Below are 23,257 nucleotides of genomic sequence, written 5' to 3'. Positions count from 1 at the left end.
TTTGTTGTGAGTTGATTCTTTTATTGTATATAAAAATTTGCAAAATTTCACGTTCACACTTTTTGGAGGTTTTATTCTGATGACTTTATAAGTCGAGAATTTATCTAGATTATTATTATTTTTTAAATTGCATTTATATTTCCAAAAATGTCTATTGATACAAAAAATAATTGTCAGCTTCCATTTTAGAAATAATCTTAGGATTGTGCTAATTTGTCTGCAATGTTACTGACTTTCTCTGTAAAACCACAGAATTCATAATTCCACAAATAGACAACCGGAAATGGCATAATTTTTTAACGAAAAGTCAAAATTATTAAATTTTTATTCAATAAATTAAAAATATCTTTAGAATTCTATTTTATTGGATATAGCATATTGAACTAATTAAATACAAACCATGGACAATGCATGGGTGCCATTTCTTTTGGGCGCAATGTTTTTTGGGTTGGGGAGAACTGATTTTTTGTGTGGAAAAAGAAAGGTGCAATATGGAAATTCTTTAATATCTTCTAAATTCTTGACGGCAAATCACTTTAAAATGACAGTTCTGCTCTCTGTTTTATGTGAGGACATTTACTTCTCATTGGCGTTTAGAGATATTAAGAATTCTAACACTAGTAATTTATGGACGAGGTTATAAAAGTGAAAAAAGGCAGAAGAAAGCTTGTGAGAGAAATTAATGAGGCTATTAAAAAAATGGTTCCTAGAAAGTTCTTTGGACAAAAAAAAAAAAATGTCCTTAGCATTTTAAACTGGTACTATTAACTTCAGAGAGGGAAAAAATGGAAAGGACAGAAATGTACCAATGAATTTTTCAATGAAAGGACCATGGACTTAAATAATGTCAAAACCCCTTGACCACAGAAGCCTTGTAGAAGTGTAGCAGATAGCAGTCAGATCATTTCTAGCTATAATCTAGACTGAATCAAGAATGACAAAAGTTTTATCTAGAGGATTTACCTTACAGTGGGTTCCATAAACCTATTCAGAAAGCTAGCTGTCTAATCAGGTCCTGATTGGAATGATACAAATGGCATTTTCTTCTAAGAGTAGACATAACAGATCTGAATGATTTCTAAAAACAGCCTCTACAAGTCCTCAAGAATTCTTTGGAAGGCAAAACACCTTTAAATGGGTTCCACTTCAAATCATTCACAATCTAGTTTGGTGATGTAGAAGTGTAAAAGGCAGTGGTGGACGAAATCTTACCTGAGTTTTTGTCTGGCAGTCGTCCGATTCTCCACACCACAGCTCTGAAAGCTTGTTCGTACTTGGCAGTGCCCAGAGTAATCCGCATAGCTGGTTCTGACCCTGAAGTGCTGGTGGAACCAAAACTAGCTCCTTTATTAAAGCATGCCTTTAAGGACTTTTCCCCTGTCACACTCTCCCTGCGGAAGTTCTTTGCCCATATATCAGGAATGGGGTAACGGACAGCCACGTTTTCACATGGAATTAACATTAAAGGGTCTCTATTGGATGAAAACCCTGTCGACATAACAAGCCAGGACTGTAGCTCCACCTCAGCACCCCGAACGCTGACCACTGTTTTCAAGGTAAACGGCAGAGTCTTCTCTGCGTACGCTGTCTGGAAACGCAGAAGCTCAAATCTTCGTCCGGATGGGGGCTCAAAGGAGATGGTCCTGGATTCCGTAAACTCGGATTCGTCTGCGCATTCGTGCAGTCGGCAATCGCGCAGACGGATCCAGCGCGTGGTAGTGTTGGGGATGATGTCATGACGGGAAACCACCTCTTTCCCTTTCACCTGGAGATCGTTGAGGCCTAACTGGCAACGGGGTGAGCCTGTTAAAAAGGCGAGCACGGAAACTCGCGTCTTTATCAGCTGCTGTAAAATACGGTTGTCTCCTTTAGACAGAACCCCGTAAAAGCTATCGACAACTTCGACCTGAATCTCCTCTTCGGCGTAAGGCACAGGTGAGGTGATGGCGTCCGCATCGGCCGACATCACCGCCAGTTTTTCCTGCAAAGCATTCCTGAAGCTTAGAAAATCCTGGTAGTCCGTTGTCCCCAGCTTTACCACTTGCTCCTTCACAGGGATGTGAACCACACAGACTTTTGGCTGGATCTTCCGCTTCTCCTTGTATACCACCTGGTCTAAAATGAGAGTATGGACACGGCTGCTGTCTTCATAGTGCTGCATTTTGTGTTCGGAGATCTCAAGTTGTGTGTTGAGCTGGAACTCCTTAAAGTGTTTTTCCAGGCCTTTCTCGTAGTATAACCTCAGCTTACCAGCATCGCTAAGTTTAACAAAGATTGGCCCCCAGTGTCGAGAGGACATGATGTTCTTCTTCTCTGGGATGCGCAGGAGCATTGGCCAACCATCTCGAGGAGCCATGTGAGCAGGCTCGTATGGAATCCTCTCGTCGTCCCCTGCATTCTCAGATTCATCTGGTACAGAAGGTTCCTGGTCAGAATTAGAGTTTTGCATGTTTTTGTACTGATCTAGGTCATCTTGAAGGATACCTGAGGAATAAGTTCTAGTCTCACTCTCATTATCTAAACTCCTTGAGGTGGAAAAGAAAAGGAAGGAGTCTTTTTGGGTGGCAATATGAGGCGCAGGGGAATTGAACAAGGACACCGGTGGAGTCTCCTGGGTTTCATGGCTGTTAGATGATGTCTTATTAAAATAGGCACTGAAAGGGTTAATAGGAGAGGGTGGGATGTTTGAAAAATCCTCATGCAGAAAGGGATTCTTCTTGGTGTAAGGTGTGCTGCTGTTTAACAGTGGGCTCTCAAAGTCAAACACAGAATCCGTTCCATCTGGGGTTAAATCCAGAATGTGTCTGTTTGTACTCTGGTTTTGGATGGAGGACACGATCAAGTTGCTGTTGGTGTCCTGTAAACGAAAACTGTTGGAGTGGCCAATCCTAATGTTGGATGTTTTGGAGGTATGTTGGTAGTCTTGCTCCTCCACACCATCATCATCATCATCAAACGTGACCCAGCTGGCAAAGCGACTGGAGCTGCTATTAGATTGGCCATTTGTATGTGCGATGTTAGACGTCCAGTTAAGTGTATCCATGTTTATTCTCTCATCCTCGAGGCAGACAGAAGAATCTGCAAAGCAAGAATTTTTATTTTATTTTACTTAAGACTTTTTTATAACTTGATGGAGATGATTACATTAATATTCTGACTGTGCTGCTAATTCATGCTCTGCCTTATAAACTGTAACCATAGCAAAATACAGTTCCAGCCCCATCCAGAGTAATACATATATTTTACATAACTGTTATATATCATATATTAAACATTTAACTTATATGGTAAATATGGTGCTTGTCAAAAAATATGTAAAATTAAAAAATATAGCACAAGGGGCTACAGCTTATTAACAAAGATGCAATACAAAGGCATGTAATTTACACACCCACACACAAAACCACACCCACACAATAAATGTAAACTTATCGCGCTCCAGACATGATGTAATGCGGGCCAAATTCTACATATATTATATATATACTAGAGGTCAACCGATGGATTTTACCGAAAAATTTTCAAATAGATACTAAATAAAAAAAACAAAGAACATAAAATAGTGCTTAACTTTATCGAAAAGAAAAAACAGTACTGAATCAAAAAAATGTGCTAAAGGAAAGAAATATGGATATACAGGTGGTCCCCAGGTGGAGTTACGATTTTTCGATCTTACAATGACGATAGCGGAACGTCAATATTGTACAAATATAAAAAGTTTTGCACAATGTACAATACGTTGGACACGGAGCTGGGATGAGCGTATCTCTCGCCCTTTGAGATGCCCCACTCTCCCTAGCGGTCGACGGAGTAAAGTTGCCTCAGTGTGTATTTTTTCTGTTGCAAACGGTTTCAAACAGCAATTTTAGTGATAAAAGCATGTCTTCCAAGTGCCCCAGTACGTCTCCTGCTTGTAGGGAAAAACAGAAGAGCAAAGCCATCATTTTAGAGCAGAAAATGAAAATCAGCATAAAGCAGGAAAGAGTACTATCTTAGACTCACGATATTTTAGACTTACAATGGTGTCGTCATAACGTCTCTCCATCGTAAGTAGAGGACTACCTGTATTCATCTTTGTGCAGTTCCACGTGGTGTCAGTGATTTGCCTCTAGAGGCCGGTCTCGTAATGACAGCGGACCAGAAGCCGGAAAAATATCGGTAAAACCGACTAGTAGTTCTATGTGAAACTAGTTGTTTCTCAACACCTCTGCAAAGATTCAATTTGTAGTTGAATCAGGCCCCTCCTATCAAAGCTCAGAATCTTCAACTACTCAATATCACCTCTAGTTTTATAAAGAAATAAACTAACAAAAATGTATATTTAGTTTTGCTGCTAACATCAATGCCTGCTTTAACTCCGCTGATTCTATATAAATAGCCCTGGATTATTCCTCTCCTACCATATGCTCATTTGTTTCCCTCGGTCTCTTTTAATGTACCTAATTTATTCACTGTACTTATTACTTTGCTATCTATCACTTTTTAGCTGTTAGTTTCCAAGCAACCAGAACATCCAGACCAGTACACTAGAGCTTTTACTAGCTAATCAATGTCATTTGTTTGCCCTGTAAATAAACAGATTGTGATTGAGATAGCTGACAATTGACCTGCTGTTGCACAATGTTAAGCTTTCAGTCATCTCTTCTCACAGTTCAGTTTCAACTAATCTGCTGACTCAAATATATCACTACACATGACTTCACAGACAAAAAGTCAGATCCTCGTTTTTGTTCCGTTTAAAAGAAACTCATACCTCGACAAATTTAATCCTTCGTGCAACATCGACGCACCATGGCCTCACAGTCTGATACTGAGCTGAATTTCTAGCAGTTTGTGGAGGAAAAAAAAAAAAAAAGACTTCACCTGTTGCTAGGCACCAGCTTTCTGCATTTCAGACCCATTTCTTTTGCCAGTGCAGCAAAGGAGAATGAACTTGCACACTTCAACACACACAAAACAAACTACGGCCTTCACATGCCTCATACAAATTGTCTGGAACAGAAATGAACAAACATAACAGGCTCTTGATATTTTATCGTTCTCTAAAGTTTTGATTCTTATCAGCGAGAAGTGAACCGTTGAGAGTCAGTAGCTCAGGCTTTATACAAAACAACTAAGCAAGTCTTTTCATGCTCCAACAAAATCTAAAGTGAGTGTGCCTCAGGCTCAGATCTGAAAGCTTGAATAGCAGAAGAACTTTTTTCACTCTATTTTCTGGGGAGTGCAGTATTAAACAACTTTTTCTTTCTTTCTTTTTCCTTGGACATAACAGGACACATGGACTGCTGGTAAGACGGCTCCAGTACTCAGCTAATCTATCTACACTGAGGCAACCAGCTGTTAGTTCTCCTGCTATGTATCATCACGATGATAAAGCACAATGTGTAAGTAGGAGCTAAATCTGATATTACTTGAAGCAAACTTGGTCCGCATGATTGTTAAAGAAGTTTTAAATGAGCACTTATTACTCAATAAAACAACAGAAAGAGGAATAAAGCACTCAAAAGAAGGAAGCAAAATTCTTAACAACTTCCTTCATCAATGTATCAAAAACAAAAAACTGAGAAAATCTCAAGAATGAGTGCAAGCATTTTCTGGTTTATAAATGTAAAAAAAATAAATCTCTGACCCGCAGTTTGAGATGAAGATGATGATAATGATGGAGAGATTCACCAGAGAGCAGAAGAGCAGATGGGACAGTTTCTCTGAGAGCGCAATCCTGCAACACCGGATTTAAGAGGAGGTCACGTGAGACTCTGGACATGAAGTTGGCTGCATAGCTGAGCACAGGCATGTAGCTGCCTGCCTGTCTGCCTGCCTGCCTGCCTGTCTGCCTGCCTGTCTGTCTGTCTACCCCCTTTTCACCTGCCAACTCTGTCTCTGACAGCCTGCTCTCCAAAAGGTATCCATACAATCAATAGCTTAACACCACCTTGTTAAGCTTATACTAAGATAATGGTTATTTTTATCTTCTGCAAAATGGCACAAAAGCTATACAGCAGATATACAGCTGTGTTAAAATAGCAGTAAAATAGCAGTAGATAGAAGTCAATTATCAGTAACCTGATTAAGCAGTTTTTAGCAGCAGTGATGAAACTTCATTGTGAATAATTGTGCTTGTAGATGTAGTAGTGTATTAGAAAACTAACTGATCTAACTGTCACAGTGTTTGTTCTGAGTAACTCATTCATTGAAAGGGCAATGTTCAAAGTATTAGCAGTGTGGAGTTCAATTAGAAAACTCCCTCATTCTGTAAAAAAACAGCTGTCCATATTTATCCTTTTTTTATTACAAGTACGTTCCAAAACGTTGTTTCATAGAAACAACAAACAGCAAAGTCAATTGGTGCGTGGAAGACGTATGAAGAAGCAAAGAATTTCTGGATGCTCAGCTAAAATGATCTGAAATGCCTTAAAAATGGCAATAAAAACCCGAAACACGATTAAGAAAACCAACAACTATTGTTAAAACATATTAAAGGATGGTCGGTATGGCAGTCATCACCTCCAGGAAGATCATTGATGATCTAATATGACCTGTGATTACAGTTACCATAAGAAGGCATTTGACTGAAGCTAAACTATTAGCAAGAAGCACCTGTGAAGCATCGTGGAGGAAAAAATGGCACGTGCAGAATCGGTTAAAATTGTTTAAGACATCAATTGTCCAGTGGCCCAGCGGACTGTACGTCAGGTGACCTTAAGGTACTGAATTCAAACCACAAAACACCATGAAGACATTAAAGTACAAAAACCATGGTAAGTTTTTCATACCACGGCATTGGGGCTATTTATCGTATACCAGGGATCATGGATCAGTCATACTTGAAGAGCATGCAGTATGTTACCCTATGACAAAGAGAAAATGCTGAAATGGGTGTTTGTACAAGACAATGACCCCAAACACACAAGTATGCAAGCAACATCTTGGTTCCAGACTAAAAGAATTGAGGTTCAAGAACCCCATTGAAAACATTTGGGGAGACACTGAAAATGCAGTTTCTGAAGCAAAACCCAAATATTTACAGGAACTATGGAATGTAGTTCATTCATCCTGGACAGAAATCCCTGATTCTAGGTGCCAGAAGTCGTTTGACTCGACGCGACGCTGATGCGCAGCAATGATTATGCAACTAAATGTTAGTTTAGTCATTTAAAGAAGGTCAATCTTGAAAAAAAAGTGTAAACGCTGCCATTTTTTAAACACAATATTTATTTTTTTGCTGCCTTTAAAAGAATAATGTAAACTTGATTAAATTTGTTAATGCTTTGTTTTCAAATTTAATCGGTTATATTTTCACTGCATTAGAAAAAATACAAAATTCACACTTTTATTCACATACTGCTGTTTATTCGAACTCAACTGTACACGATCACGTGTCTGATTTAGGGATGGGTTCGTTTCCATTTTAACGATAGCGATGCTGCTTACCGATACCATTATTTATCCACACTGTTATCGATACTACTCTAAAAAATTTGGTGCAAAAAAGACGTGAAAATATGTTGAAAATGTTCAATTATTTTAATATTAACTTTAAAACTGCAGTTCACAAATCTCTAATCTCTTAGCAAACAAAAAGGGCACATAATAAAGCACATTTCTTTAAATGAACAAGACCCGTGAAAAAAAATGAGAGCGATAAAGATTTCCTACCACGGCACAACGTATTTAAACATCATGTGCATCAGAGCACAACAGAATGTAATAACAGAATGTAATAAAAGTCTTTAGCAAACTTATATATTGCCTACTGTACCTGATCCAGCTCGACTCCACCGTAGTGAAGAACAATAAATCTTTCACTATAAATTTAATTAAAGCCCTATGACACGCTGGCGTTTTTTTCAGGCGTCATCTTCCCACGCATCACTATGGTGACTGATGTCATGGGGTTATTCGTATTTGGATTTACATTTTAAAACTGATGTAGTGTCCCCACGACTACTAGTCCTAACTAAAGATTTATTTTATAACGACTTTTACCTTTGCTCGAAGCTGAGGCAGGAGAGTTGCAGTTGGAGATGACGGAGACATAGTAAATACAGCACATTGCTTGAGATGGAGTGTATTGTTTGAGATAGGTGTGTTTTGTTTGTAAAGGTTTCGTCATAGTACTAGTGCTGCCTCCATTGTTCACTATCACACTACTGTATATATCGAATTGTGACACTGGTGTCGCTTAGTTTTGTAACGTGAGCCCACACTATGACCGATTGCCTGCGCACGAACACACATCGCACATGGAAAATGCAGCTTCTAAATCGCCATTAACACCAAAGTATGCACAGATAAAACAAAGCAAGTCTCGAAAAAACCTTATCATTTGTCCTGAAGCTTATCGGTAGTCCGGTATTCACCCAATTACATATCGCTTCTCTGTACCCATCCCTAGTCTTACTGGTTTTGAAACATTATTTTGTAAAGTTCTGATGAATAGGTCTACAAGGTTTGTCTGAAAATATAATGGGTAGCTGGAAACTAATGTGGGAGGAGACATTTCAAACTGCAGGATTAGGTGGAACTAATCAAAATCTCTCCAGACGCAGATGGGTATGGTCAAGGTTCTGCGCAGTAGCAGGGATCGGGATTGAAAAGACCACCATGCAAACAAAATGTCTGTGAGGGCAGACGGGCGTGTCTGAGGAAGTGAATGCTGGGATTTATCAAACGTTCTGCAGGTTTGGACTGGTTGGACTTTTTAAAGAAGTAGGCAGGACTGATGTGCTGAAATTGGAATCGTGACAGGGACCGGAATTGTTTTTTCTTTCAAAACCCTTTACTACTGAATTTACTGGTGTCCTGGTCCACTGGTGTCCACTTGTTCATGCTATGTAAGCACCTACACGCCTAAACTCCAGCTTACCTGCTCAGAGTTAATAAAAGACAGACGGCTTGTGTCTCCTGGTCTTTATACTCTAATCTGCCCACAGCGCTCTCTCAGCTCACTCTCCTCTTTTTCTATTTATCAGTCTTTAATCCTATACAACCTGCCTCCACATGCACCCTGCCACACACACACACACACACACACACACACACACACACACACACACACACACACACACACACACTCAGCAGTGCCTAGGGATTAAGGCTAGCTTCTACTGCATTCAAAAGAAACTTCTGAAGAGCTTGAGGGTTTCAGACTCTGCTCTGTGTAATGGAGCTGCTTTGACCACAGTATTGTGAAGCAAATTATTATTTTATTACTCGACCAATCAGGTTGCAAGTTGTATGAAAACAAAACAACATGAGAATCATATATAATATGAGACAGTAACCTGGCTTCATATACACAGCAATGATGATGAAGAGTATCACCAGTATCATATACCAACTTTAGTTCATAAAGGTTTGCACAAAACAAGATAAACCTAATGAGGGCAGTGAGGACTGATTTCTTTAGACAGGAAAGGTTGAGTAATGCATGCAGGTGTTTCCAGGGGTCAGAGGTCACAGAGAGAAGAAAAGGAAATGTCACAGATGCAGCAGGATAAACTACCACTGATACATCAAAGCTGCCTGCTAATGATTACGGCTGATACGCTACTTTCAGGCGCTTTGCATAAATGTGACGGATTTGCAGAAATATAGAGATGCTACAAAACTTTATGCACATTGTTAAAAATTTAGTCACGCTTACCGTCCTCACCGTGCTCCAGTTACTGTGTGTGTGTGTGTGAGAGAGAGACTGTGTAAAAGTGTGTGAGAGGAAACAGCTGGACGTCTACACGCCTTTATGTGTCCCATGAGTCCTCTCAGCACAGAGCTGTCATGAAGACGTAATGCTCTCCAATACACAACTGCACAGCTGCATCAATACAGTGTGCAAACACACACACACACACACACACACACACACACACACTCACACACACACACACCACGACTTGCACTTTCACACACAAATCCACACCTTCATTCACAAAACACACACCACCATGGTGGTATTTAGGGGCAGTGAAAAGAAACAGAATTAAAAGGAAGACGCTCAGGACCTGCATGATATTTTCTACATGTGAATGTTGACACCTGGACAAAGACCTGAGTTCAAAACATCTAACTCGTATAAAGTTCATAGTATTTATCTAATCCATGAGTGTTCAATGTAAAAGCCTTCATAAGAATGGTGATGTTTGTACCAGCTATGTTTGTGGATTGTGGTGTTGAACAGCCCACGCACCAGAGACTATCGAGGCTGTTCGGGCTGCCATCTTGATCATGCTGTGTCTTTAAAAGAACCCATGATATATAATTGCATGCAATATATAACTGCATGAACAGATGCGATACGATTATGTTGACAAGTTAGGAATCGAACGCTCGTTGTGCACCACTCCACTGCTCCAATATAACCAACGGGGTTCGAAACGAGGTCGCTGTCGCTTCCCTGCGCCACTCTGCATTTATCATATCGATATAAGATTTCACTAAATTTGCAATTTTGTTTCAATTTTAATACGGTAAATGTCGTCTTATCGCAGTACAATTTAAAAGATTTAAACCAGCTAATAAACAGGATCTGATGCAAATCATAATCAAACTCATTCAAGCTCAGACTCGTTTACACCCGAGCTCCAAGCGACGCTCGAACAAGCCGAGTCAAACCGAATCAAAAATGTAATACATGGCAACATTTTATTTATTTTAAAAATTGTATGGTTTCACAAAATGTCAACAGTAACTATCACAATTAATGCATTAAATGCAATATATTCCATTTTCTCAAGGTCACGTTCCTTCCAGCAGTGATGTCTCAGTGTTCCAGGAGGAGGAACGACTCCGGCTGCGTTTTAATAAATAAAACTTGTCAAAGTGCCTCGCCCGTCTCCCGTCTCCATAGAAACCCTGCTCTGAGCGTGCGCATGCCGGGCGGCTGAGGTTGAGCGCAGATGGATCGGTCGTCTGTACTAACGGCTCTGCGGTGAATTACCTCAGCGTACGCACGAGAGAGAGAGAGATTTCTGACTGCAATCAGGCCGGCGCTGCTGCACGGCGCTGCTGCACGGCGCTCATTACTCACCCGAGGGGAGCGTCAGAGGAACACCTGTCAGGGGGCCAGCAGAATTTGTGCTTCCCAGATCATCCATCATTTTAACATCAAGCTGACGGCTTTTTCCCCAGGACTGCCTGGCAGTTTCACTCACACTTTTGTTTCACCTCGGTCCCTGAGCTTCACTCCAGCCTCGAGGGCTTTAGAAGCATGAATCATGAAATCGGTGTTGGCAAACACTCGACTCACACGCCCTGGGAGTGGCTCAGAGCCACCAAGAGGTCACAAAAATCCTGATAAGAAAACTCAGCTTGGAGCTGATGCTGCTGAAACCATGAAAATATTTTTTATTTTACAACAACAAGCAACTCTTCTGGAGAGTGGACACTAGAGACTCGTCCCTAAATGTTAAATAAATATCTCATCATGCTTGTCCATTGTTCAAAGTCCCTCTGCATGAGTTATTACTGTACAAACAATAACCTAATGGAGTGAGCATGTTATTAGAAACATGTTATTTAGAGTTGCACTTGTGTCAGACGTTTATTAAACTAAACACACACCTTCTGACAAGTGAGAACTCAACAGCTCTGTAGATCCAAGGAACCCACAGTGACTTTTTTTCTTTAGGGGTCCAAGCATAATGTTTTGAGAAAACTAAGAATATAATCAAAACGTTTAAATATTGTTCATGAAATAAGTCCATATTAAATAGGAATTTATTTTACAGTTAATTGGGTCCATGACTAGAAATAAAAATTACCACTTTGTTGATTCAAGAAAGAGCATGTGCATGTGTTAATGTTTTCCCCACTTGGACTTTATTTACAACAAGATTCTCGGTTCTTTAACCTGAAATGCATTGCTGTTTTCTGGTTGTACTCACGGGGTGAGTGTAGAGGGGAGGTACTGTGACTCGGAGGTTCCTCTGTGCTGGGAGACGGCAGGTCGTAGGACGAGGCGTCCATGCTCGCTGAGCTCAGCTCCTCAGATGGAGCGCCTTCGGAGGGGGGAGCCGAGCTCCAGAAACTGGCTGTGGAACACACGCTGTGTCTGAGACCTGAAACACAACATGTCAAGACAAATTATACCTTCAAATGTGGAAGCGCTTTAAGAGGTAGATATAAAAAATAGAGGTCAAACGATTCATCAGCACCGATGGTTGATTACTGGAACTAACGGCAAAAATACATGTGATGGTTTTTCCGGGTTGCTGGAGTGGCTGAGAAAGTCCGCTGTCATTCCTAGAGCAGCCTCTAGAGGCAAATAACTGATGCCACGTGTTGTTTTGTCGTTTTGTTTTTAAACATGAAACACGTGCTGAACAGAGAGCACTGTTATATTTATTAAATAGCATTTATAATTTATAGAACGGTATTTATTAAGAGAACTAATTTATTTTATTTATCAAATTTTTGGATTCTGTACTTTTTTATTTTATAATAAAGTTCAGGACTATTTACATGGAAAGTTTTTTTTTTAAATTAAAGTATCCATTTTAAAAACTATGGGTTGCTTATTTGGTTATCGGCTAGTATGATCCAACCTAGCTATCGGTATCAGTAAAATCCACTGACGACCTTTAATAAATAAATTAATAAATAATAATAATACATTGTTGGGTTTTTCATTACAGATCCTGAACCTGGTGTTATTTTGCATCACGTTCAATTACAGATTCTAAAATTACTGTTACCACCCAGATGTTGGTTATTTCCAGGTCTTGAGGCGATTGTATTCCTTTTACACCACACAATTTTCAACAGTTACGACTCACCGGACTTCTTATGACATAGAGTTTCAGCTAAAACAGTAGTTTTCTCACCTCCCTCTCTCTGTTTCTCTCTCCCTCAAAAAAAGAAGGTTTAGCATGTTCCTGAGAAACTGCAAGTCAGGAAAACCACTAAAACCCAAAGATTTTACTTTCATTTCTTATTTTAAAGAATGAGCTGTTACTATAGAAGTAATAACTTATTATAACAAAAACAATAACTAGAAAATTTATCAACACCTTCTGAACATGCAAGAGTCCATTACCCATAATTATATAATGCCTCCTATACACGAGCAGTACACGGGACCAGGATCATGCATGTTAAAGCCTTAGAGACCTTGCAACAGTGTGTGTGTGTGTGTGTGTGTGTGTGTGTGTGTGTGTGTGCGTTTCCATACCAAACAGGTGTGATCATTGAATTACAAACAGAGACGATTAAATATTCACAGTGGGAGAGAGACGAGTGTTTCAACAAATGGATTACGCATCCCGGGTGAGAGAGCGAAGCGTGTGCTGATGGGTATCGAGCCGATTAAGCGCCGCTGCAATCAATCAGCTCTGCGTTCTTAATTAGCACCGCTGTAAATGCCATTGCACGAGAGGACTTTTGTTCTGAATTACTGTGTAATAGAGCCTGATCTCTCAGCCTGGCTTTATTAACCGAGACAAATATTGCGCAGAAGCGTCAACAAACCCACAGGCTCCATTTGTATTGAAACAGTAAATAACGCAGTTTCACAGGGCCTAGTCGAAAACCTGATGCGCTTTTTATCTTGTGCAGTTCCTTGGACGCAGTGCTTGAATTGAGAAGGGGGGGACTGAGGGGATCCTGGGACCCCCTATAAGGCATTAGGGACCCCCCATGACAAGTAAAAAATAGACTTAGGGGGGTCCCCAAGATTATTTTAGGAAAAAAATATATGAATTACACAACAACTGGGGACCCCATAAGACTTGACTCAATTCACACACTGCTTAGAAGAAATCACACTTGGATTCTATAGAAAATGTGCAAGAACATGCAACATTTGAACTTTTTTTGCACCAAGTCAGTGCAATTCATACCTGGGTGATTTCTTTATTTAATTTTTTTTTTAAGCTGTACCAATTGTACACAATCTAAACCCAAACGAACCCAAATGAATTTAAAGCCATCATCTCCTTGTGGGCTGTGCATATATTTTTTATCCTGATATGAGAATTCTGATTTATGTCAGTCAGCTTTTGTAATTATAGGGTCATATCAAGATTGTACTTATAGATGTATTTCCTCACGAGAACAGCCTCTTACGCTTACTCTAACTCTCAGATGCCATTAATCTCGTCAGCGTTCTCTTGAAAGGGTCATTTTTCCTCCGTAATCCACGCTAATGGAATAAGCGCACGACTCCTATTGTTGCATTTCCTCTTACAATGCTTTAGCAGATGGAGTGATTTATGGAGGTCGCCATGGCAACCTGGCGTCTCCGGCATCCCACACTTGGGTAATTTGTGAGCGCTGTGGACGGCGTGAGCGCTGTGAGCGAGATTACGCGATCGATACTCCGTGCTCTGCGCTCTACAGGAAGAGACACGAGGTGCAGTCAAACAGCTATAAAAACATAACTCTCGGTAATAAAGCGCTCTGTATCACGCTGGACTGGACAGTGATTTGTCCATAACAGCAGATATCCCAAAGGGTTTTATTGCTCTTACTATATGACAGCGGCTTATCAATGATTTACTGCATTCTTTCATTTAAAATTACAATTCAACATCCATACTGTATAATACATACAGTAATAGTACATAATACATATACATAATGGCCTCATTTTTTTGCAGGAGGGATGCGAAGCTCCATAACTGAGGCCGATGTGATTCGTATCAACGATACGATACATTAAAGATACATATGAAGCAGCTACCGATGGCGTGCGATACGATCCCCTATATTACGATGCAGTGCGATCCGATTTTGATGATAGATTCAACACAACGTGAATAGTGCTTCAGCTATCGATTATTTTAGTAATCAAGTATTCCACCGATTACTCCTTCGACTAATCGAGTAATCGGATAAAAAGTATTTTTCTTTATGTCAGAGCAATGACGGGTCTCTGAAAATAAACAAGTAATTTGTTTTCCTTCGTTTGTATTAGATTTTTATTGCTGAAATTGCACACAAGTATATCAGTGAAAACTAAACCATTTAGTGCATTTATTTGCCATATTACATCATTTCTATGTCTTATTTTGAAATTATTCCAAACTTAGGAAACAAAGTCGTTTTCTTTGGCCTGAATCTTCTCCATTATTCATTCTGTGTTTACCTGTCCAGAGCGCTAAAGAGTTAAGTGGGTGGTGCGTCAAAAATAATGGTCCGTGGGGACACAAAATGTTCCATGTGTTATTTGGTGGTGGTGTTGATGGTGGTGTCAAATTTTTCATTCTTTAGCTTCTTCTGTGTTTACCTGTCCAGAGAGTTCCCAGAGTTTAGCAGGTTGTGCATCAGTAATAATGGTCCGTGGTGAAACACAATGCTCCGTGTGCATTTAAATGGACTAAATGAAGCATTGAGGCAAATAATAGATTTTTTGAAAAAAAAAGTATTTGTATTCAAATCACTTAAAGAATCCTTTCAGCCCTAAATGTGATCAAACACAATAGGATGCGATGAAAAGAAATTATTCTCTGCAATTTACTTTTATTTCTTTGGTTCAGACAGACAGCAAATAATCAATTTACTTAAGTACCTTCTGACCTCTAACGCACGACCCCTTTCACACACACACACCTTTGTACTGCAATAAAAAAGAAAAAAAGCTGAAATTAAACCAGGTGTTTTTTCCTGTTGTGCCGCAGGAAGATGCAGCTCTACCTCTGCCATGTTAATCTGTATTCTATGTGACTCTCAGGACACGCCTCGGCCTCTGTAGTGTTGTGATTCATCAAATTCACGTAGCAGTAGCGGTAAAGAGAAATCGATCTACATAGAAAATATTGGTTACAAATTATTGGTCACTTTCTAAATAATACAAGTATAGTAGATATAATTGTATATGTATATGTAACGCATGACAGTTAACTTGTATGCCGATGCGAATCGATTAATCTTACCATCTTTAAACTGCACAGTGCTCTTATGCCCGATAGAATCAAATCAAAAATTTTTCTCTCACTGAAAATCCAGTGCCAGTAAATGCTGTTATTTTTAGAAAATATCTTTTTTTTTCCGGGTAAAAACTGAAAGAAAGCATGTAAAATTACACAATACTTTTTTACTGTGAAAACAAAGTAATACAAACAATGTAGAAGTGTTTTTTTCCCCCCCTTCAAATAGATAAATGATCACGATGTGAAGCAAGCGAGGCCGTTGTGGTGTGTCAGACGAAGCCGCGGTGTCTGCCAGGCTGCCGAGTGGCTCCGAGAGCACGGGGAAACAGCAGCGCTCAGACAGCCGAAACGTTCTCATTAACGCCACGCTGAGTTTATCTCTCTGCCTGCACTCGTTTCCAAAGTGCCTGAGGGAGAAGTGATGGAGCGTCACATCTCTCAAGACAAGCTACTGGACTACACAGCATGAGTGTACTGAATTTGTTTAACTGCTTCCTGACTGCCTGAGAGTGTGTTTATAGATACTTCTATAGAGAGAACGTATTTAAGGTATAAACTGTAGAAGTTATTTGCACCTGCTTTGACATTCTCTTAGATCTGAAGCTTTTCATGGGCTTTTTGTTTGTTTTTAAGTAGAAAGGATCTTCTTCTTCTTCTTTCGGCTGCTTTCATTAGGGCTCACCACATCTGCATCTTTCAAGGCAATCACCTGCATGTCTGCATGTCTCACCACAACCTCCTCCTTGGCCTTTTTATTTTCCTCCTGCATGGTGGCTCCATCCTCATTCTTCTACCGATATACCCCATGTGCCTCCTCTGCACTTGACCAAACCATCTCAATCTTACCTCCCTCACCTTCTCTCCAAAACGTCCTACACGCATTGTTCCTTAAATAAACTCGTTTATAATCCCGTCCATCCTCGTCACTCTCAATAAAAATCTCAGCATCGCCACCTTCAGGTCCACCTCTGCATTACAGGTTTTACTACAGTCTTACAAACTTTCCCTTTCACTTCTGCAGACTGCTTTCTATCCCAATTCCCTCCTGCTATCACTCTTCTCCACCCTGCCTGCACTCTGCTCACACTTCTCTACCACACTCTCCATTATTTTCCACAATGGACCCCAGGGGTTTAAACTCATCCACTCATGCACCACTTTCACCCACATGTACACTGTTTAAGTACAAACTCTCAGAATAATACAGAAATTTAAGGTATAGCATTTTGTTAATTTGCTGTAAATGTATATACATGGGGTGTAACGGAACACAAATTCAATGATTCAATAATAAAAAATGCAGTAATTGTTTTTACGTGCAGTGAAGAGCGAGAGTGAAAGAATGAAAAATAAATTGAATGGATAAATAAATAAATGTATGCATTTAAGATACATGATTGTTAAAGTTAAAATTTTAATAAGTAGCACGGTTAAGTAGAACATATCTTTAGAAAATTAAAAATTGTTTAATAATGTAAAACACACACACATATATATACATACATATCTGTATTATCCAAATGGAGTCTAACAAATGTACTATTTCATTTTATTTCATTTAATCAATATAATATATGGCTATTTATTCGATCATTCAATTTAACCAATATAATAAAAAGTGTATTCAATTAATTTGATTTATTATATTTTGATATATTTGTTTTTTTTATTTAAACTAAGCAGGCAATTTATTTAAAAAAGTTGAAAAAATGTAAACTGTTGTTCACAAATGTTAATAACAATAAACTGCATTAATATAAAACGACAAGAAATTTTTTTATTTCTACTCCTTAACTGTACCGACATCGAACCGAACCATGAGTTAAAAAAACGGATACGTACCGTGAATTTTGTGTGCCGTTACAACCCTAACAAATATATACATATATTATTGTTATCTTGTTTACATTTTCCGCACCAGATAGTAATCTACACTCATGATTCAGGGGAATGACATACAAACTAAACTGAAAAAAATGCTTGGCAAACGTACAGAGGGTCGTCCCTCGGTGTGTTACCGTGTCTATAAAGATCTCTGCTCTGAACATTTACGGAAGGAGTCTCCGTTACGAGCTCTTTCTAACTTCCAAAGAGATTTGTGCTGGAAATAGGTATTAAATAAACATTCCACGTTGGGTGAAAATGCAATGTGTTGTGTATTATGTATTTTTACTACAAATCAGCAGGTCAGTATCATATCGGAAGGCGTCATACCTTTTACCTGCGATGGCGGATGAAGCGGATGAGGAGAATGAGAAGCAGAAGAAGGTGGAGATGGAGTCCAGGGTTTCTCATCAAACTGCACCCAGCTACTGCGCTGCTGCACCACAGGGCCGGCGACGCAGTTTTCTCCGAACGAGGAGTCGGCAATGGGCTGGGACACACCAGGGGCTTGCATGCCTCCGTGCTTGCCTGGGGAGGGAAACACACACACACACACACACACACACACAAAGTTTAGGGAAAACCGATGGCTGCAGTTTGCAGTTAAATCGAGCAGAAGTTCCCACACAGTCCCACCTTTACAGCAGTTCAGAGAGCAGGAATCTCACAGCAAGCTGACAGCTCTTACCCAAATATTTATTTTACTGCACATATGAGACTATTCAAGACTAAAGTTTGGCTTAAAATTACATTTAAAAATGTAAAAATTAAATAAAATAAAAAAAGCAATAACTATAAAAGTAAGTATCAAATTGATAAAACCTGCAACTTTACATTCTACAATAAATAATAAAAAGCAGTTGCTGGTAAAGTGTTGTGGTGTAAAAGGAATAAAACACCAGGATATGCTATTGGATTTGAATAATTCTGAAGTGTTTCATTGCTTATGTAATATGTATTGACCTTCTCCTTGCATCAGTGCAGCTGTAATAAAACATCTGGTTAGCGGTTACACCTCTTCTCAACGTTCAGATACTTCCAAAAGCATTTTAAATGAACAGAAAGCTCGATTTTAAGAGATGGAGATAAAGATGGAGATGCCTTTGGTGTTTGTCTTGGTTTTAATGTGCAGTAATATGGAAGATGCTCCGATGCAGATGGCTTTAGAAAACCCTGGAGAATGTGTAATCATTCTTAACACTACAGATTGGGATCAGGACCGGTCCAGATTGTGGCTTTAACACCATTTAAATAAAAAAAAAGCTAAGCTGTGTGAATGAGTGATCACTAATCACGCTATACAGGCTTAAACATGATGTTAAAAATCTGAAGGGTCAGATGAGAACACTCACACACACACACACAAAGTTTAGGGAAAACCGATGGCTGCAGTTTGCAGTTAAATCGAGCAGAAGTTCCCACACAGTCCCACCTTTACAGCAGTTCAGAGAGCAGGAATCTCACAGCAAGCTGACAGCTCTTACCCAAATATTTATTTTACTGCACATATGAGACTATTCAAGACTAAAGTTTGGCTTAAAATTACATTTAAAAATGTAAAATTAAATAAAATAAAAAAGCAATAACTATAAAAGTAAGTATCAAATTGATAAAACCTGCAACTTTACATTCTACAATAAATAATAAAAGCAGTTGCTGGTAAAGTGTTGTGGTGTAAAAGGAATAAAACACCAGGATATGCTATTGATTTGAATAATTCTGAAGTGTTTCATTGCTTATGTAATATGTATTGACCTTCTCCTTGCATCAGTGCAGCTGTAATAAAACATCTGGTTAGCGGTTACACCTCTTCTCAACGTTCAGATACTTCCAAAAGCATTTTAAATGAACAGAAAGCTCGATTTTAAGAGATGGAGATAAAGATGGAGATGCCTTTGGTGTTTGTCTTGGTTTTAATGTGCAGTAATATGGAAGATGCTCGATGCAGATGGCTTTAGAAAACCCTGGAGAATGTGTAATCATTCTTAACACTACAGATTGGGATCAGGACCGGTCCAGATTGTGGCTTTAACACCATTTAAATAAAAAAAAAGCTAAGCTGTGTGAATGAGTGATCACTAATCACGCTATACAGGCTTAAACATGATGTTAAAAAATCTGAAGGGTCAGATGAGAACACTCACACACACACACACACACACACACACACACACACACACACACACACACACAGGTAAGTCAGTAATCCAGCTGCTAACTCGAGGATGTGTTCTGACCCTGAACATGTATCTACCTGCAAAGCACATACCTGTGTGCACCGACTCATCGCTGAATGCCACCCACCCAGAGCGGGAAGCGCCAACGTTACTGCTGCCAGTCGCTGCCATCGAGCCGAGACCTGAGCTCCGGTCCTACAGAACCGACACCTCCATAACCACCTGCGGTCGAAAACTCCAGTCAGTAACAGTGTAGGACGACGTGTTCACAATCCGAACGGTCAGATATAAATCCATCTCAAGTCAAGACTTTAGTAACATCATGAATAGCCAAATGTAGCCTACACCTACGCTTGATCTGTACCAGTTGCCACGACAACAGCAGCGACGTCCTCTTTTCACATGGTTATATTAAAAAAAAAAAAAAAAAAAAAAGGGCACATGGATCAAAACTAACAAAGGATTGAACCGTTAAACACCACCATCACGTAGAGTCATTTGGTCATTTTCGATAACAGCAACACTGCTAGTGGCTTTTTATTGTGCAGCTCCGGAGAAGAAGAAGAATTTTACTTGGCATCTGTGACAATTGTGCCTGCTCAGTGGGCGAGTCCAAGCATGGCACTGTTACTCATCAGAAAGAACAGGAAGTACATCAAAACCCACAGGAAGGAGAGCTTGTCCCTGATATAAAGCTGAACTGAGCTGTGCACTACAACTTCTGATCAGTCAAGTCTCCAGTGAACTCTGTTATCTGTGTTCTCTGAAAACCAAAAGGATCTACCTCATCTCAAGACTAGTGAAGCTCCAAAACATGGGGAAAAACTTGACTGTCTCACTTTTTTTTTCCACTTGTGGACACTTCCCAAACTGGGGGGAAAATAAAAAGGAAATAAAGGAAAACTGAAAAGTCTCTGAAATCATAACCCAGATACCAGACCTGAGAGTTTCACAAACCTTCCTCTAGGCCTTTGCACATGTTCTCCTCAAACATTTGTTGCTCTCCCTCCCTTCCTCTCTCGTCATCCCAGTGAAACCGTTCACACCCACGGTTTGTTGAATGTGTCGTGAGTTCTGTTTGCTGTTAGAATACACCCAGAAAGTAAAGCCAAAATATGCATCACTTAAACTGCTAATGATTTCTAAAGCGTTTTTTTCATCTCTCAAGACCTTCATGAGACCTCCTGAGACCTGGATCTTAGTCTTTTATCTAGTAGACACTATAAAAATGCATTATTATACACTATTATATTATTAGTTCATTTTCCTCTACTTTTCCTTACTATTCTTCTTCCTCATTTTCTTCTGACAATGTCGTTAAAGTTTTTTCGTTCAGGTTTAAATCTCGTTCAGGATTAATCAGACGATTGGTTTGTCGATTAATCTGATACAAAATACATTTTTTTAATTCTATGTTTTGCTTATTATAATTATATTAAACTCCAATTCAGGTTATTTGTGTATAAAAGTGTACTTTAAAAAATGCAAAAGGCACATATTGAGTTCACTCATGCTGGGTTGTTTCTTTCTGTAAAAAAACTACAACAAAAAAACCAAAACAAAACAGCATTTGAGCAATTCGTGTAAAATCAACATTTATATTGTATTTTGCAGATAGTAATTTGAGAATTATGCTTAAAATAGTCAATATAAAATATTATACAACAATGTTTGGACAATTTTTGTTGACAAGAAAACACAGACATTTATTTGTGAATATACTGCATACGCATCTAGAATATATAATTAATTTAATTTTGTATAATAATTAAGTGATATATGCATAAATTCAATATACAAATATTAAAAACGAGCATTCGAACGTAGTAAATTCGCAGTAAATCGCGTGTAAACACATAAGTTACTCTTGTAGTAGACAAAGAATAAAACGGAGAAATGCAGCAAGCAAACAAGTTCGATTTAAAGAAAGGAAAAAATATGCATTGGTGTACAAATGTATAATCATTGGCTGAAAACCACAACAGTGACTAAAAATGTGGTCATTCATTGTTGCTGTTTGAAGATGTAGTGTTTGTTTGCACCGTTTTAATTGAATCCATCATGTCGCATGTGAACCGATTGCACAACCTGATGCTCGCGAGTCACAGCAGAACAGATTCAGTGCCGAAGTTAGCAAACAAACAGTTTACACAATAGCACTTGATTAAACCGTATCATTTTCACATAATGAGAATTATACAGTATTTACTGACTGTGCTGATGTTTTGCTTTCATCTGTAACACCAGTGTGGTACTTCCATCCCACACAAGCTCCGCTATGCATAACTTCCAGGTACAGTTTTCTTTGTTGCGTTTAATATAAAATGCTCCTATTGCCTTGGATGACTTGGGACTCACACGTGTTAATTCTGCCAGTTGACCCTGTACTCTGTTTTCTTGAAGTCACACTAAACGTAAACTTCAACAGCCCAAGTAATCGAAAAACGCCATTCGTTGACAATAAATTTCATTATCGATTATTAGCGATTTTATCGATTAGTTGTTGCAGCTCTACTTTAAAGCAAATCCATTAATGGGTGGACTGATAAAAAAAGATCCCCACATACAGAAAGGTGAGCAGATTGGCTTTAGGGCCTAATGTTACAGTTAAACCTGTTACATCTGGATTAATATGTATGTGCATGTGCACTGCAAGTGTGTAGTGATTTGTTTCCACTAAAAACCAACATTTTAGGTTCTGAGCACAACTTTACTTGTCCTGAATGTAAAGCAAAATATCAATCCCACAAAAATGTGGCGTTTATGATGCACAGTTAGCTAAATACAGCATGATACACCCACTACAGCCTCGTCACGGAAACATGTTCAATTCAGCAGCAGAAAATTTCAAACGCAAGTGACTTGATCAATAAGTTCTCGTTTTGGTACAGTTATAAAAAACAACAACATTCTGTTAGAAAAGCTATATATATATATATATATTCAAACAGCTTTCTCCCGGATCTATAACCTCCTACGTTCTTCTTCTCAAACCCTTTTCACGTTTCTATTCTTAAAGTATGTAAAAGAAAACCTAAAGCTGACACTAAAACAAGAAACATCCTGCAGACCATAACAGCAAGAGACTGTGATGCTACCTGCTACACCAGTAGTGCTGGAAACACACACCCAATTACTTCTTATTAAACACTCTTTTTTTTGTTCATGCTGGATGCTGAAGGCAGAAGGTGCAATCTGTCAGCTCTGATGGCTCAGTGGTGTAAAAGCTGTAACTTCTCTCAGGAATGAAGAAGGATCTGCATTTAGATGATTTAGACATCTTTTAAACAGTCTTATACTATTCATGATTTGTAACTGTAACTGTAACTG

At 39.1% G+C, this 23,257-nt stretch overlaps 1 protein-coding gene and 1 long non-coding RNA gene across 13 annotated transcripts in view; one reads left to right on the top strand and one right to left on the bottom strand.

Annotated features, from left to right (window-relative positions):
* Positions 1–23,257, bottom strand: part of ston2 (stonin 2) — a 33,111-nt gene that overhangs the window by 4,890 nt on the left and 4,964 nt on the right. For 3 of the 10 annotated variants that reach the window (XM_046855447.1, XM_046855448.1, XM_046855446.1), the window contains exons 2-5: positions 20,020–20,149; positions 18,081–18,278; positions 11,883–12,056; positions 1,213–3,078 (exon numbers count right to left, since the gene is read on the bottom strand). In XM_046855447.1, the coding sequence (XP_046711403.1) occupies positions 1,213–3,078; positions 11,883–12,056; positions 18,081–18,278; positions 20,020–20,098 (2,317 nt within the window). In that variant the 5' untranslated portion in view covers positions 20,099–20,149. Of the gene's footprint in view, positions 1–1,212; positions 3,079–4,018; positions 4,720–4,753; positions 4,810–5,629; positions 5,751–7,986; positions 9,003–11,026; positions 11,863–11,882; positions 12,057–18,080; positions 18,279–20,019; positions 20,150–20,278; positions 20,331–23,257 lie in introns of those variants that run through there. The other 7 variants (XM_046855449.1, XM_046855451.1, XM_046855452.1 and 4 more) reach the window with 7 other exon arrangements.
* Positions 4,864–11,020, top strand: LOC124389887. Of its 3 annotated transcripts, XR_006926652.1 has the most exons (5): positions 4,864–5,149; positions 5,273–5,384; positions 5,636–5,902; positions 6,549–6,704; positions 10,734–11,020. It is a non-coding gene; the product is annotated as an uncharacterized LOC124389887 (long non-coding RNA). The 3 variants fall into 3 exon arrangements; XR_006926650.1 differs by having other exon boundaries at positions 4,864–5,384; XR_006926651.1 differs by having other exon boundaries at positions 4,864–5,384; positions 6,549–6,758.

This window comes from Silurus meridionalis, chromosome 8 (assembly GCF_014805685.1).
Source record: "Silurus meridionalis isolate SWU-2019-XX chromosome 8, ASM1480568v1, whole genome shotgun sequence".
In the NCBI taxonomy this organism is placed as follows: Eukaryota; Metazoa; Chordata; class Actinopteri; order Siluriformes; family Siluridae; genus Silurus; species Silurus meridionalis.
Note: the sequence above shows the minus strand (reverse complement) of the source record. Positions and strands in the feature narration are given on the sequence as shown.